We start from the raw sequence: 16,764 nt of genomic DNA on the forward strand, positions 1-16,764 counted from the left end.
TTCGGCCCAACGATTCCATGCTGACCAGCGATCCCCGCGCGCCAACACCATCCCACACACACACACACACACACATACACTAGGAACATTTTAAAACTTTTATACCAAGCCAATTAACCTACAAACCCGCACGTCTTTGGAGTGTGGGAGGAAAGCGGAGCACCCGGAGAAAACCCACGCAGGTCACGGGGAGAACGTACAAACTCCGTGCATGCAGCACCCGTAGTCGGGATGGAACCTGGATCTCTGGCGCAGTAAGGCAGCAGCTCTACCGCCGCGCCAGTTTAATGTCCGTGAGTCACCACATGTTACAAAGAAGCTTTGCATTGTATCAACTGTCTCCAGCACTGGGAGACTCCCACTCTTCAATTAAATACTTCACTCAGTGACCCTGATATTTAAAGTAGACATGAACGGATTTACTGCTTTGTTCATCAGAGGAATAGATTGGGTAGACACACAGAGCCTCTTGCCCAGAGTAGGGGAATCGAGGGCCAGAGGACGCAGGTTCAAGGTGAGGGGGGGGAAAAGATTTCATAGGAATCTGAGGGGTAACTTTTTCACCCAAGGGCGGTGGGTGTATGGAACGAGCTGCCGGAGGAGATTCGAGACTATTGCAACGTTTAAGGAACATTTGGACAGGTACATGGATAGGACGTGCTGGGGGGATATGGGCCAAGCGCAGGCAGGTGGGAATAGTGTAGCTGGGACTTTGTTGGCTTGTGTGGGCAAGTTGGGCTGAAAGGGCCTACTTTCTACACTGTATCAGTCAATGACTATGTTCATCCTGGACAATTGGAACTCATTTTCTTGGGTAAAGGCCAGAGCAGGAGATTCAGGTTGGACTGCAAGGTTGAGAATGGTCAGCCATGATCACATTGAATGGCAGTGCTGGCTCGAAGGGCCGAATGGCCTCCTCCTGCCCCTATTGTCTATTATCTATTGTTCTCTCTAAGTTCTTCTGCTTACCAAGATGGCGTGCATTGTCTTTATGAAAATCGCATTTAATCATTCATAGTGTGGTGTATTATGATAAGAATCGACGAGTGAGACGGGTTAGCATACAACATATGGCCGCTTTACTTCAACACCACCAGAGAGCTAATACAGGTATCCCACAATGCTTTATACCCGGAACTACGGCAAGGCTCAGCTGCCAAAACACAAAAACTCAAATGGTAAATACACCACATTACCCCCTTTTTAAAATGAAGGTAATCATAAATAACTGAAATTAGCAAGTGCCTTATTACTAACAATAACCATCCTCAAAGTTACTACTATGCAAAGTTACTTGTTATCACTAGAGACCCTCTTGTAGTTTTAACATGTCTCAGTCCATCTGTGTGTTCATATTAATGAAAAACAACTTAAACAACTAAACAGTCCTTCATGCCGAACATTTCCTTTTTTTAAATTTTATGAAGCTTAAGGGACATAGCGGTCTGGAGGCTTCCTGACCCTTGATGATCGGCGTGGACTCAGCGGCGCAGCAGCTGCAGCTGTTCTGTCCACAGTCCCTGGCTCGCTGCATGATGACATGTCCTCCGGCTGTGCGGGTTGGCTCGGTGCAGAAGTGTCAGTGGTTGAGTTTTCAGTGTCCTGATCCAGTCCATCTCCCATGACTCTGAATCTCAGCTGATCTCCATGTCTCCTGTAGGTGATGTCGGTGTCTCCTCCTTGTACTTTGTAAGATACCGGTCCTGTTTGATCCACTATGACTCCAGGAATCCATTTGCGTCCTCCCCCAGCCGTATTGTATAAATACATTGGGTCAGCCACTGAGAAACACCTGTCTGCTGCACGGAGGTCATGGTGAAACTTCTGCTTGTACTGTTTTTTTCGAACAGCGGCTGCTGTGTCCGGACGGATGAAATCCAGACGGGTGCGCACGTGTCTGTTCAGAAACAGGTCAGCGGGTGACTGAGCAGTAGTGCAGTTTGGTGTGGTGCGATACTGCATCAAAAAGAGGGAGACCCTGTCCTCCACATCCATTGCAGTGTGTGTCAGCTTTTTCATTCCACCCTTGAATGACTGAACGTACCGTTCTGCCAGGCCATTCGAGGCAGGGTGACCAGGAGCACTTGTATAATGAAGGATTCCATTCTGCTGCATGAAGTTTTTAAACTCCTCTGACGTGAACTGCGTTCCATCATCCGTGACAATGTGCTCCGGCAATCCATAAGCTGCGAACAGTCTTCTCAGTCGTGTGATAGTGGCTTGTGATGTGATGCTAGACATTTTAAACACCTCCAACCACTTGGAGTAAGCATCCACCACCAACATGAAAGTGTGTCCCAAAAATGGACCAGCAAGGTCTATGTGTAGTCTTTTCCAGCTCTGGCCAGGAAATTCCCATGGATGCAAAGGCACCTGACGAGGCATCCTCTGCTCCAATTGACATGACTCGCATGCTCTGCAAACTTGCTCCACCTCTGCATCAACTTTAGGCCAAAATACGTACTTGCGTGTTAGTGCTTTCATTTTCACAATTCCTGGATGGCCAGAATGCAGCTCCTTTAACACAGTTTTTTTCAATTTTTCAGGAATCACCACTCTGGTGCCCCACAGGACACATCCTCGCTCTACTGAAAGTTCACATCTACGCGTGTGGAAAGCTTTCAGAGTCTCATCCACTTCAGCAGGCCAGCCGTCCATGACAAATTTCAGCACCTTTGACAACACGTTGTCTGTGCGTGTTGCACGTGCCACTTGGTCTGCGTTCAGTGGAGCCTGCTCAAGATGTTCAGTTAACAGTGTGTATACGCTGTCAGTGACGGCTGTGGTCCCTGCCTCGTTTGTGTCAGGCAGCGGAACTCTTGAGAGGCCATCTGCATTACCATGTTTCCCTGAAGCACAGTACTCAATGTGATAATCATAGGCAGAGAGAATCATTGCCCATCTTTGGATTCGAGCTGCAGCCATGGTGGGCAGGCTTTTGTGTTCTCCAAACAGTGTTAGCAGGGGTTTGTGATCAGTCACAAGTTTGAATTTCCTCCTCCACAGGTACTGGTGAAACTTCTTTACCCCAAAAATGAGCGCCAGTCCCTCTTTCTCAATCTGAGAATATTTCTTCTCAGCAGGGGATAATGTGCGTGATGAGAAGGCGATGGGGCGCTCCTCCCCTGTAGGCATTTTGTGTTGTATGACAGCTCCAATGCCATACGCTGAGGAGTCACAGGCCAGAGTGAGAGGAAGCTTTTGGTCATAGTGCACCAGGATCTTGTCACTTGTGAGCAGCGATTTGCACTTGTCAAAAGCTTTCTGCTCTCGACTTTTCCACTCCCACGACACCTGGTCCTTCAGCAACCTGTACAGGGAAGCAAGCACGGTGCTTTGGTTGGGCATGAACCGTCCATAATAATTCACTAGTCCCAAGAAAGCTCTCAGCTCTTTCACACAGGTGGGGGCTGGTGCATCCTTTATTGCTCTGACTTTCTCCGGTGACGGCTGGATGCCCTGGCTGTTTAACACATGACCCAAGTATTCGATTTGTTTCTTTCCAAACTCACACTTTGACTCCCTGACTCTCAGTCCGCTCTCCTGCAGTCTCTGTAGCACTTTATGCAGGTTTTGCAGATGTTCAGTTTTTCCTGTGATGAGGAGATCATCCAGATACACCACTACATCCAGATCTTTCATGAGGTTTTCCATGATTCTTTGGAAGATGGAGGGTGCTGCGCTCACACCAAAAGCCAGTCTGTTATAGACAAATAAGCCTCGGTGTGTGTTAATGGTCAACAGTTTTTTTTATTCATCCTCCAGAAGTACCTGCTGGTACGCTGAGGCGAGGTCGATCTTTGAAAACACTGTTCCTCCACTGAGGGTTGCCATCAGCTCCTCTATCCGTGGCAAGGGATAAGTCTCTGTGGTGGCAGCTTGGTTTACAGTGAGTTTGTAATCTCCACACAGACGAATGGTATGGTCCTTTTTTTCAACAGGAACAACGGGTGCTGCCCATTCACTATGTTTGACTGGAGTAATTATGTTGGCCTTTTCCAGTCGGTCCAATTCAGCCTCCACCCGTGCTTTCATGACAAATGGCAGTGGGCGGCTTTTGCAAAACTTTGGGCGGGCCCCTGGTTCCACCAGAATTGTTGCTTTGACATCACGCAGAGTGCCAAGTTCATCTTTAAACACTTCAGAGTGTAACTCCAGTACATCCTGTATTGATGTCAGGTGAGGCATCTCCTTAATATGCTTTATGTCTTCCTGATGAGACTTGTCACTGGCATGTTTAATTTCTTTCCAGTTTAAGGTGAGCTTTTTTAACCAGTTCCTTCCACACAAAGCTGGTCCTGCTCCTTTTACCACAATCATTGGTAGCTGCTCACTCTGGCTCTCATAGCTGACAGTGGCTTCAAACTGTCCCAACACAGGAATAACCTCCCCTGTGTATGTCTTCAGTGTGACTTCAGCAAGCCCAAGTGGTTGCTTTAAAAAGGTGGTCTGAAACAGCTCCTCTGAGATAATGTTCACGGCAGCTCCGGTGTCAATTTCTAGTTTGACTTCTTTGCCATTAACCACAAAACATGCCCGGTATGCTTGTTTACAGTTTTTGCCATTTACTAATGAAAACATGGGCAACACTATTTCTTCTGCCTCCACATACTTTGTGTTTTTATCAGTCTGTCGTTTATATCTGCTCTGTCGGTGCCGCCGCCACTTTTCCTCTGCATGCCCTTTTAATATGCCCGGTTTTACCACCGTTGTAACACTTTGCGTCTTTAAAGCGACACACCTGTGGGCTGTGATTTTTGCCGTTACATCTGTGGCAGTTCCTCCCCGTTTGCTTAGCCGTGTGCGCATCCACTTTATGCACTTGGTTCGGACGTACCTCGTGTCCCCGCAGCTGCTGCGTGTCTCCGCAGTCTCCATGCTGAGGGAGACTTCAAATGCCCGTGCAAAAGTCAGGTTGGACTCCGACAACAGCCGTCGCTGGCTTGCCTCGTTACAAATCCCACTGACAAAACGGTCCCGGAGCGTCTCGTTCAACGTCGCTCCAAACTCACAGTTAACTGCACACTGTTTCAGCTCCGCAACGTAACTGGTCACAGACTCGTCCGCCCGCTGGTTGCATCGGTTAAAGCGGAATCTCTCCGCAATAAGCAACGGCTTGGGTTCAAAATTAGTCTTTAAAATGTTCACAATGTCGCCGTAGGACTTATCTTTTGGCTTCAGCGGCTGCACCAGGTTCCTTAACAGACCATATGTAGATGCTCCCATCACACTTAACAGAGTAGCCACTTGCTTCTCCTCTGCAATGTCGTTAGCCTCAAAAAACTGCTCTAAACGTTCCACATACGCCGACCGACTCCGTCTTCGGGGCGAACTCCCCTATGGAACCTATGGTAGGCATTTTCTGCTTGTTTTATCCTCATCGCCAACTTTAACTGTGGTGTATTATGATAAGAATCGTCGAGTGAGACGGGTTAGCATACAACATATGGCCGCTTTACTTCAACACCACCAGAGAGCTAATACAGGTATCCCACAATGCTTTATACCCGGAACTACGGCAAGGCTCAGCTGCCAAAACACAAAAACTCAAATGGTAAATACACCACACATAGGCTCATTTTTTCTGAACTCTACACTTGCGATGGAACATTGTTTAGGAAAGGAAACTCCTGAGGCAACGGGTGCCATTTCCATCATAAGGTCATAAGGGATAGGAGTAGAATTAGGCCATTCGGCCCATCAAGTCTACTCCGCCATTCAATCACGTCTGATCTATCTCTCCCTCCTTACCCCATTCTCCTGCCCTCTCCCCATACTCTCTGATACCCGTACTAATCAATAATCTATCTATCTCTGCCTTTAAAATATCCACTAACTTGGCCTCCACAGCCTTCTGTGGCAAAGAATTCCACAGATTCACCATATTATGAGAGTTTCTTCAAATCTGTCTAAGTCACACAGCACCGAAAGAGGCCCTTCGGCCCAACTCGTTCATGCCAACCAGGTTTCATAACCTAACTAGACCAAGTGGACCCGTTGGGCCCAAACCTCTCCTGCATTGGTGCAGCACCCTCTCCCCCAGCACCCTCGACGCTAAAATGTCGGAAACCTAGACTGTCGGGACCTAAACTGTCGGGGCCTAAACTGTCGGGGCCTACAGCGCCCCCCGGGCCTAATACGGGACAAGGGCGGTCCCGTACGGGACAAACCAATTTAGCCCAAAATACTGGATGTCCCGGCTAATACGGGACAGTTGGCAACCCTAGTCACCATTGTACCTATCTTCCCAACTTCCTCTGGCAGCTATTTATTTCCAAATTAATGATCAAATAATTTCCCTTCGGCAGATTAACGTAATTATAAATCGTCCCTAGTGTGTGCAGGACGGTGCCGGTTTGCGGGGATCGCTGGTCGGTGTGGTCTCGGTGGATCCAAGGCCCTGTTTCCACGATGTATCTCTAAAGTCTGAAGTAAAACTGGAGGAGAGACCATACTTTAGTTTTGTTGTAGAGATACCGCATTGGAATGTTGTCCTTCATAACAAGAGGAGTTGAGTATAGGAGCAAAGAGGTCCTTCTGCAGTTGTACAGGGCCCTAGTGAGACCGCACCTGGAGTACTGTGTGCAGTTGTACAGGGCCCTAGTGAGACCGCACCTGGAGTACTGTGTGCAGTTGTACAGGGCCCTAGTGAGACCGCACCTGGAGTATTGTGTGCAGTTTTGGTCTCCAAATTTGAGGAAGGATATTCTTGCTATTGAGGGCGTGCAGCGTAGGTTTACTAGGTTAATTCCCGGAATGGCGGGACTGTCATATGTTGAAAGACTGGAGCGACTAGGTTTGTATACACTGGAATTTAGAAGGATGAGAGGGGATCTTATCGAAAGATATAAGATTATTAAGGGGTTGGACACGTTAGAGGCAGGAAACATGTTCCCAATGTTGGGGGAGTCCAGAACAAGGAGCCACAGTTTAAGAATAAGGGGTAGGCCATTTAGAACTGAGATGAGGAAAAACGTTTTCAGTCAGAGAGTTGTGAATCTGTGGAATTCTCTGCCTCAGAAGGCAGTGGAGACCAATTCTCCGAATGTATTCAAGAGAGAGCTGGATAGAGCTCTTAAGGATAGCGGAGTCAGGGGGTATGGGGAGAAGGCAGGAACGGGGTACTGATTGAAAATGATCAGCCATGATCACATTGAATGGCGGTGCTGGCTTGAAGGGCCGAATGGCCTCCTCCTGCACCTATTGTCTATTGAAACAGGCCCTTCGGCCCACCGAGTCCATGCCGACCTGTAATGGGAAAATATACGGTATGGTACTTTATTTTGTCACACGTAACAAGGTACAGTGAAATTCATTTTTGTATACAGTTCAGTACAAGTGTCACTATACATCTTAGATATGCATCTCAGTACAAGTGTATAGGAAGGAACTGCAGATGCCGGTTTAAACCGAAGGTAGACACAAGAAAGCTGGAGTAACTCAGCGGGACAGGCAGCATCTCTGGAGATAAGGAATGGGTGACGTTTCGGGTCGAGAACCTTCTTCGACCAATTCCTTCTCTCCAGAGGTGCTGCCTGTCCTGAGTTACCCCAGTGTTTTGCGTCTTATCAGTACAAGTGTAGAGCGGTAGGTACACTGAGACAGTGTACAGAGTCGCCGGTTTGGCGCCATTTTCAAGTCCTAGTTGTTGTAAGTGCAGGGATCTTGATCTGTGCAGGATGAGAGGAGATCTTATCGAAACATATAAGATTATTAAGGGGTTAGACACGTTAGAGGCAGGAAATATGTTCCCAATGTTTGGGGAGTCCAGAACCAGGGGCCACAATTTAAGAATCTCATTTAGAACTGAGATGAGGAAAAACTTTTTCAGTCAGAGTTGTGAATCTGTGGAATTCTCTGCCTCAGAAGGCAGTGGAGGCCAATTCTCTGAATGCATTCAAGAGAGAGCTAGATAGAGCTCTTAAGGATAGCGGAGTCAGGGGATATGGGGAGAAGGCAGGAACAGGGTACTGATTGAGGATGATCAGCCATGATCACATTGAATGGTGGTGCTGGCTCGAAGGGCCGAATGGCCTACTCCTGCACCTATTGTCTATTGTCTGACCGTTGCCATGGCGGCGTTGCTGGGTGGGCCTGGCCAAGCGTAGCCGTGGTGTCCTCCGCCACCGCTGTAAGCCGCCCTCGTCCACGTGCTCGGCCTCTTGGATCAGCGCCCGGTCCAGCCGAGCCCCAGGCCGCAGCAGGGCCTCCAGTGACTGGTGTTTCAGTGAGAGGGCATTTTGAAAACAGCGATCACAACTCCTCAGGCTGTAAGACAGTTGTCAGTGAGGATAAGTCTCGACCTTAGGGGAAAGTACTGAATCACGTCATGGAACTACTATCTACATAATTGAAGACACTCAGATTATCTTTAATCGGACTTTTTATCTTGCACTAAACGTTATTCCCTTTATCCTGTATCTGGACACTGTGGACGGCTCGATTGTAATCTTGTTTGGTCTGTCTGTTGACTGGTTAGCACGCAACTAAAAAGCTTTTCACTGTTCCTCGGTTAACATGACAAAAACTAAACCAAACCAAACTAAGCTGGAAGTACAGAGCACGGAGGGATATGAAAGATCTGCAGGCAGATGAGGTCAGTTTAACGTGGCAACATGTTCGGCACAAAACATCGCTCATATGTTCTAGGAGCAGATTTGAGGCCATTCGGCCCATCAAGTCTACTCCGCCATTCAATCATGGCTGATCTATCTCTCCCTCTCAACCCCATTCCCCTGCCTTCTCCCCATAACCCCTGACACCCACACTAATCAATAATCTGTCAATCTCAGCCTTAAAAATATCCATTGACTTGGCCTCCACAGCCGTCTGTGGCAAAGAATTCCACAGATTCACCACCCTCTGACTAAAGAAATTGCTCCTCATCTCCTTTCTAAAGGTACATCCTTTTATTGTGTGGCTGTAACCTCTGGTCCTAGACTCTCCCACTAGCGGATATATCCTCTCCACATCCACTCTATCCAGACATTTCACTAATCCCCTTTGAATAAAGTGACCATCAGAATTTCTGGTGGGAAAAATACATGACTGCATTTCAATTGAGGTAGATTGTAGTGAAAATAGAGGTAGTTTGTAGTTGGGCAACTCCATTTAATGAAAAACTGCTAGTATTAATGTTTGTCTTTTCTCTACACAATGTTTCACATGGTATTTAGACTCTTCCATCGATAGAAAGGTGGCACGGTGGCGCTGGGGTAAAGTTGCTGCCTCACAGCGCCAGAGACCCGGGTTCGATCCTGACCACGGGTGCTGTCTGTACGGAGTTTGCACGTTCTCCCCATGACCTGCGTGGGTTTTCTCCGGGTGCTCCGGTTTCCTCCCACACTCCGTAGACGTGCAGGGTTTGTAGGTTGATTGTCTTCGTTAAATTTGTAAGTTGTCCCTAGTGCGTGTAGGACAGTGTTAGTGCGTGGGGATCATTGGTTGGCGTGGGCTCGTCGGGCCGAAGGGCCTGTTCCCGCGGTGTATCCCTAAAGAAAAGAATGATATCGCACAAAGGGAGGTCCATTCTTCATAAAATTACACTCCACCCCTTTTTTATTCCAGTATACGGAAGAAAACAGCCAAGTATGTGAAACAGATAGGGTGAATGCACAGAGTCTTTTACCCAGACTGGACGAATCAAGAACCTGATGATACAGGTTCACGGGGAGAACGTACAAACTCAGTACAGGCAGCACCTGTAGTCAGGATCGAGCCCAGGTCTCTGGCGCTGTGAGGCTGCAACTCTACCGCTGCACCCACTGTGTAACTGATTGAACTGCACAATAGACAAGGGACAAGAGACAGTAGACAATAGGTGCAGGAGGAGGCCATTCAGCCCTTCGAGCCAGCACCGTCATTCACCGCGATCATGGCTGATCATCCACAATCAGTACCCCGTTCCTGCCTTCTCCCCAAATCTCCCGACTCCGCTATCATTAAGAACTCAATCCAGCTCTCTCTTGAAAGCATGCAGAGAATTGGCCTCCACTGCCTTCTGAGGCAGAGAGTTCCACAATCCCTGGAGAAATGCCATGAATGTCCTTGTAATGTTGCTCTCCAAGTGTTTATGCAGCTTTCTGAGGTCAAAACAGGAAATGGAGAGTTCCTGCAAAACAGATTTCACAAATCCCAGAGGAATCCCTTAAATGATTGCTGCTACTCATATGAAACAGATATCAAGAGAACAGAATGATCTGAAGTGTTGTACATTCTGCATTCATTATCCCAAGCTGGATAGGAATGCTGCATATGAAGGAACTGCAGATGCTGGTTTAAACCAAAGATGGGCGCAAAAATCTGGAGTAACTCAGCGGGACAGGCAGCATCTGTGGAGAGAAGGAATGGGTGACGTTTTGGGTCATGGCCCTTCTTCAGACACCCATTCCTGTTCTCCAGAGATGCCGTCTGACCCGCTGAGTTACTCCAGCTAGTTTAGTTTAGTTTAGAGATACAGTGTGGAAACAGGCCCTTCGGCCCACTGAGTCTGCACCATCCAGTGATCCCTGCACAGTATCTCTAAGTACACTAAGGATATGCTATCCTACATACACTAAGGATCATTTTACATTTATACCAAGCCAATTAACCTACAAACCTGTACGTCTTTGGAGTGTGGGAGGAAACCGAAGATCTCGGAGAAAAGCCACGCAGGTCACGGGGAGAACGTACAAACTCCGTACAGGCAGCACCCGTAATCTGGTAATTCATGGCATTTCTCCAGGGATTGTGGAACTCTCTGCCTCAGAAGGCAGTGGAGGCCAATTATGTAGAACAGTAGAATTATGTAGAACAGTAGGAATTCCTGATCCCAGGAATGAGTGGGTTAACATATGATGAGCGTTTGTCGGCACTGGGCCTGTACTCGTTGGAGTTTAGAAGGATGAGTTGGGACCTCATTGAAACGTACCGAATAGTGAAAGGCCTGGAAAGAGTGGATGCGGAGAGGATGTTTCTACTAGTGGGAGAGTCTAGGACCAGAGGTCACAGCCTCAGAATTAAAGGATGTTCCTTTAGGAAGGAGATGAGGAGGAATTTCTTTAATCAGAGGGTGCTGAATCTGTGTGAATTCTTGGACACAGAAGGCTGTGGAGGCCAAGTCAATGGATATTTTTAAGGCAGGGGTAGATAGATTCTTGATTATTTTAAAAAATATTATTTTTTAAATCCCTCTGCGCAAAATAAAAAACAAAACCAACTAAACCACTCTCCCTCCCTTTAAGAGCAGCGTAGTTGGTTCTTAGATGCTCGACAGAAATCAGCTTCTCGCATTTAACTCAAATACAGGACTAATCCCGCTGGAATTTAGAAACATAGAAAATAAGTGCAGGTATCACAAAATGCAGGTAACTTAGCAGGTCAGGCAGCATCTCAGGAGAGAAGGAATGGGTGACGGTTCGGGTCGAGACCCTTCTTCAGACTGATGTCGGGGGGGCGGGACAAAGAAAGGATATAGGTGGTGACAGGAAGACAGTGGGAGAACTGGGAAGGAGGAGGGGAAGAGAGGGACAGAGGAACTATCTAAAGTTGGAGAAGTCAATGTTCATACCGCTGGGCTGCAAGCTGCCCAAATAGGTGCGGGGCTAAGCCATTCGGCCCATTCGAGCCAAATTTCTATTATTTTAAATAATAATCCCCGATAAATCAAATTGGTCGTGCTATCTCAAAATGCCAACAAACAAATTTTTAATTAATGTGATGGCCAAAATCCATTGAGTGTGAACGGTTGACCGATGGTTGGCGTGGACTCAGTGGGCCGAAGGGCCTGTCCTCATCCGAGCCCAATGGCCTACCCCCTGCACCTATTGTCTACGTTTCTAAATTCCAGCGGTATTCGTCCTGTATTTGAGTTAAATGCGAGAAGCTGATTTTTTATCCAGCATTTAAAAACAAAAACTGCGATGGACTTAAAGTGGTTTAGTTGGTTTTGTTTTCATTTTGCGCAGTGGGATTTTTTTTTTTCCCCAACTCTTCGGTTTCTATGGGAACGGTGATGTGATTTTCAGTGCTCCGTCTCTGGGAAAGCATCATAGAAACATAGAAACATAGAAAATAGGTGCAGGAGTAGGCCATTCGGCCCTTCGAGCCTGCACCACCATGCAATATGATCATGGCTGATCATCCAGCTCAGTAGCCTGTACCTGCCTTCTCTCCATACCCCCTGATCCCTTTAGCAAAAAGGGCCACATCTAACTCCCTCTTAAATATAACCAATGAACTGGCTTCAACTACCTTCTGTGGCAGAGAATTCCACAGACTCACCACTCTCTGTGTGAAGAAATGTTTTCTCATCTCATCCACTGCACTTTAACCCCAGCACATTTGCACAGTGCAGCAGCCCAACATACGGTCAGTCAATGAGCTGCCTTGGTGTGTGATCAGACCGTGTGCGGAACAAATGATGCTTGTATTTAAGTTATCGTGCAGGCCCAAGGGCTTTATTAGCTTTACATGATTTTTACAATTCACGGGAAAGAAAACGGCGCTTCATGCAATGTTCAAGCTTTCATTTTGGGCGGCACGGTGGCGCAGCGGTAGAGTTGCCGCCTTACAGCGAATGCAGCGCCGGAGACTCGGGTTCGATTCTGACTATGGGCGGCGTCTGTACGGAGTTTGTACGCTCTCCCCGTGACCTGCGTGGGTTTTCTCCGAGATCTTCGGTTTCCTCCCACACTCCAAAGACGCACAGGTATGGAGGTTAATTGGCTGGGCAAATGTAAAAATTGTCCCTAGTGGGTGTAGGATAGTGTTAATGTGCGGGGATCGCTGGGCGGCGCGGACCCGGTGGGCCGAAGGGCCTGTTTCCGCGCTGTATCTCTAAATCTAAAAATCTCATCAAATCTTTCCTTCCCTCACCTTAAACCTATGACCTCTGGTTCTCGATTCCCCTACTCTTAAGTGATAGGAGAAGAATTAGTCCATTCGGCCCATCAAGTCTAATCCGCCATTCAATCGTGGCTGATCTATATTTCCCTCTCAACCCCATTCTCCTGCCTTCTCCCCAAACCCCTGACACCCGTAATAATCGAGAATCTATCTATCTCTGCGTTAAATATATCCACTGACTTTGCCTCCACAGCCGTCTGTGGCAATGAATTCCACAGATTCACCACTAAAGAAATTCCTCCTCATCTCCTTCCTAAAGGAACGTCCTTTAATTCTGAGGCTGTGACCTCTGGTCCTAGACTCTCCCACCAGTGGAAACATCCTCTCCACATCCACTCTATCCAAGCCTTTCACTATCCGGTACGTTTCAATGAACTCCCCCATTCATGCTTCTAAACTCCAGCGAGTGCAGGCCCAGTGCCGACACACAATACAATACAATACAATACAATATATCTTTATTGTCATTGTACCCAGGGGTATAACGAGATTGGGAATGCGCCTCCCATACGATGCAATAATTTAAGTAATTAACAGCAACCCAACGAAACGAAACAGTTGGAACAGTTTTTAGACAGGGTAAAGTGCAAGTTGATCTATGCGTTGTGGCCATCCGGCTCAGCAGGACCGGTTCATAGCAGCTATGGCCCTGGGGATGAAGCTGTTCCTGAGTCTGGAGGTGCGGGCGTAGAAGGCCTTGTATCGTCTGCCCGATGGAAGGAGTTCGAACAGACTGTTGCAGGGGTGTGAAGAGTCTTTGTGGATGCTGGTGGCATCATATGTTAACCCACTCATTCCTGGGATCAGGAATTTCGACTGTTCCACATAATTGCCCTGAGGGGTTTGGCACGTCAATGATCGATGATGAAGGATTGGGGGATTGATTTATTAAATCCATTATTAATAACTTGCAATATTTACTCTGCTGTGCCCCAATCAGCATTTGATTATTTAAATCTGTACATATCCTTTACTTTAGACAACAGACAATAGGTGCAGGAGGAGGCCATTTGGCCCTTCGAGCCAGCACCACCATTCAGTGTGATCATGGCTGATCATTCTCAATCAGTACCCCGTTCCTGCCTTCTCCCCATACCCCCTGACTCCGCTATCCTTAAGAGCTCTATCCAGCTCTCTCTTGAATGCATTCAGAGAATTGGCCTCCACTGCCTTCTGAGGCAGAGAATTCCACAGATTCACAACTCTCTGACTGAAAAAGTTTTTCCTCATCTCAGTTCTAAATGGCCTACCCCTTATTCTTAAACTGTGGCCCCTGGTTCTGGACTCCCCCAACATTGGGAACATGTTTCCTGCCTCTAAAGTGTCCAATCCCTTAATAATCTTATATGTTTAGACTTTAGAGATACAAACCAGAAACAAGCCCTTCGGCCCACCGAGTCCACACTGACCAACGAGAACCCTGTACACTGGCACTTTCCTACGCACACGAGGGCCAACTTAATTTTTTTTTAACGGAAGCCCAATTAATCTATAAACCTAGACACATAGAAACATAGAAAATAGGTGCAGGAGTAGGCCATTCGGCCCTTCGAGCCGGCGCGCCATTCAATATGATCGTGGCAGATCATCCAGAATCAGTACCCCGTTCCTGCTTTCTCCCCATATCCATCGATTCCGTTAGCCCCAAGAGCTATATCAAACTCTCTCTTGAATACACTCTTGAAACCTCTTGAAACCTGCACGTCTTTGGAGTGTGGGATGAAACCGGGGCACCCGGAGAAAACCCACGCAGGTCACGGGGAGAACGTACAAACTCCACACAGACAGCACCCGTAGTCAGGATCGAACCTGGGTCTCTGATGCTGCAAGGCAGCAACTCTACCGCTGGGCCACTGTGCTCCCCTACAACCTCCCTGTGGCACTTAAATGACCAAGTCAATTGATCGAGACTACACTCATAAGCTGGGGTGTAGTCCCGATCTTCCAACCTACCTCATTGCAGACCTTGCACTTTTCATCTGCGGCTGAAATGATTTAATGTTGCACACTATTTTCTATGCATTCACATCAATGATGATGGGGGCTATTTGAACGAACTGCCAGAGAACGAGCTAAGAAACAGTTAGACAGGTACATGGATGGGAATTGGGCCAAACGCAGGCAGGTGGGACGAGTGTAGCTGGGACATGCTGGTCGGTGTGTGGGCAAGTTGGGCCGAGGGGCCTGTTTTCACACTGTGTCACTCTGTGACCCTAGAGAGTTAAAGACTCTACAACACGTTCAGGTAGAGGGAACACATCCCAATTCAAGCGCGCTCTCGTAGTTTTCTCCGGATTTAAAGGAGGTTCCGGACCACCAATTGCGGGGAAATCAGTGGTGGACCTGCAATCTTTCTCTTTGCATTACCTATTGTACCATCCGTACGGTTTGATTCTTACTCATATTTCACACAATGCTGGAGTAACTCAGCGGGTCAGGCAGCATCTCGGGAGAGAAGGAATGGGTGACGTTTCGGGTCGAGACCCTTCTTCAGACTGATGGAGGGTCTCGACCCAAAACGTCACCCATTCCTTCTCTCCTGAGATGCTGCCTGACCTGCTGAGTTACTCCAGCATTTTGTGAATAAAAAACTTCTTCAGACTGATGTCAGGGGAGGGGGCGGGACAAAGGAAGGATATAGGTGGAGACAGGAAGACAGTGGGAGAACTGGGAAGGGGAGGGGAAGAGAGGGACAGAGGAACTGTCTAAAGTTGGAGAAGTCTCTGCTTTTAACACCATTGTGCCAGAGCTACTACACTACAAACTCTCCCAGCTGACTGTGCCTGAACCCCTCTGTCAGTGGATTGTCAACTTCCTGACGGACAGGAAGCAGCATGTGAGGCTGGGAAAGCACATCTCAGACCCGCAGACCCTCAGCATAGGAGCACCGCAAGGCTGCGTACTCTCCCCTCTCCTTTACTCTCTCTACACCAACGACTGCAGCTCCACAGATTCCTCTGTCAAGCTCCTCAAGTTTGCGGATGACGCTACCCTGATTGGACTGATCCAGGATGGGGAGGAATCTGCCTACAGATGTGAAGTGACACAGCTGGCGTCCTGGTGCCATCGTAACGACCAGGAGCTCAATGCTCTCAAGACGGTGGAACTAATTGTAGACTTTCGAAGAGATTCCCCTCCCCTCCCCCCACTCACCATCAACAGCACCACAGTCACATCTGTGGAGTCATTCAAGTTCCTTGGAAACATCATGTCCATGAAGGTGTGAGCTATAGGGAGAGGTTGAGTAGGCTGGGCCTCTATTCCATGGAGCGCAGGAGGATGAGAGGGGATCTTGTAGAGGTGTACGAAATCATGAGAGGAATAGATCGAGTAGATGCACAGAGTCTTTTGCCCAGAGTAGGGGAATTGAGGACCAGAGGAGAGAAGTTCAAGGATTTAATAGGAATCCGATGGTAAACTTTTTCACACAGAGGGTGGTGGGTGTATGGAACGAGCTGCCAGAGGAGGTAGTTGAGGTTGGGACTATCGGATCGTTTAAGAAACAGTTGGACAGGTGCATGGATAGGACAGGTTTGGAGGGATATGGACCAAGTATAGGCAGGTGGGACTAGGGTAGCTGGGACATTGTTGGCCGGTGTGGGCGAGTTGGGCCGAAGAGACTGTTTCCACACTGTATCACTCTATGACTCGATGCATCTCGGTACACGTGACAATAATATACCGGTATCAAACGCAAATCTATTCTGTGTCTAACTAACGGGACTATGCGACTAATTTATGTCTTGTTGCAGGGAGAAGACAGAGATTATTAGATCTTACATACATGAGGTGGTGCAGTCGATCAAAAGGGTAAGTTGGAACTATTTTCATTGTGTCTTCCCACCTGGAGCTTTTGGTCGCTTGACCTGTTTATAA

The 16,764-nt window shown here is 47.8% G+C and overlaps 1 protein-coding gene across 1 annotated transcript in view; it reads left to right on the forward strand.

Moving 5' to 3' along the window:
• Positions 1–16,764, forward strand: part of plcb1 (phospholipase C beta 1) — a 641,072-nt gene that overhangs the window by 575,895 nt on the left and 48,413 nt on the right. The window contains exon 31 of the mRNA XM_078405993.1: positions 16,641–16,698. Coding sequence (XP_078262119.1) covers positions 16,641–16,698 — 58 coding nt within the window. The remainder of the gene's footprint in view (positions 1–16,640; positions 16,699–16,764) is intronic.

Source organism: Rhinoraja longicauda, chromosome 9 (assembly GCF_053455715.1).
Source record: "Rhinoraja longicauda isolate Sanriku21f chromosome 9, sRhiLon1.1, whole genome shotgun sequence".
NCBI lineage: Eukaryota > Metazoa > Chordata > Chondrichthyes > Rajiformes > Arhynchobatidae > Rhinoraja > Rhinoraja longicauda.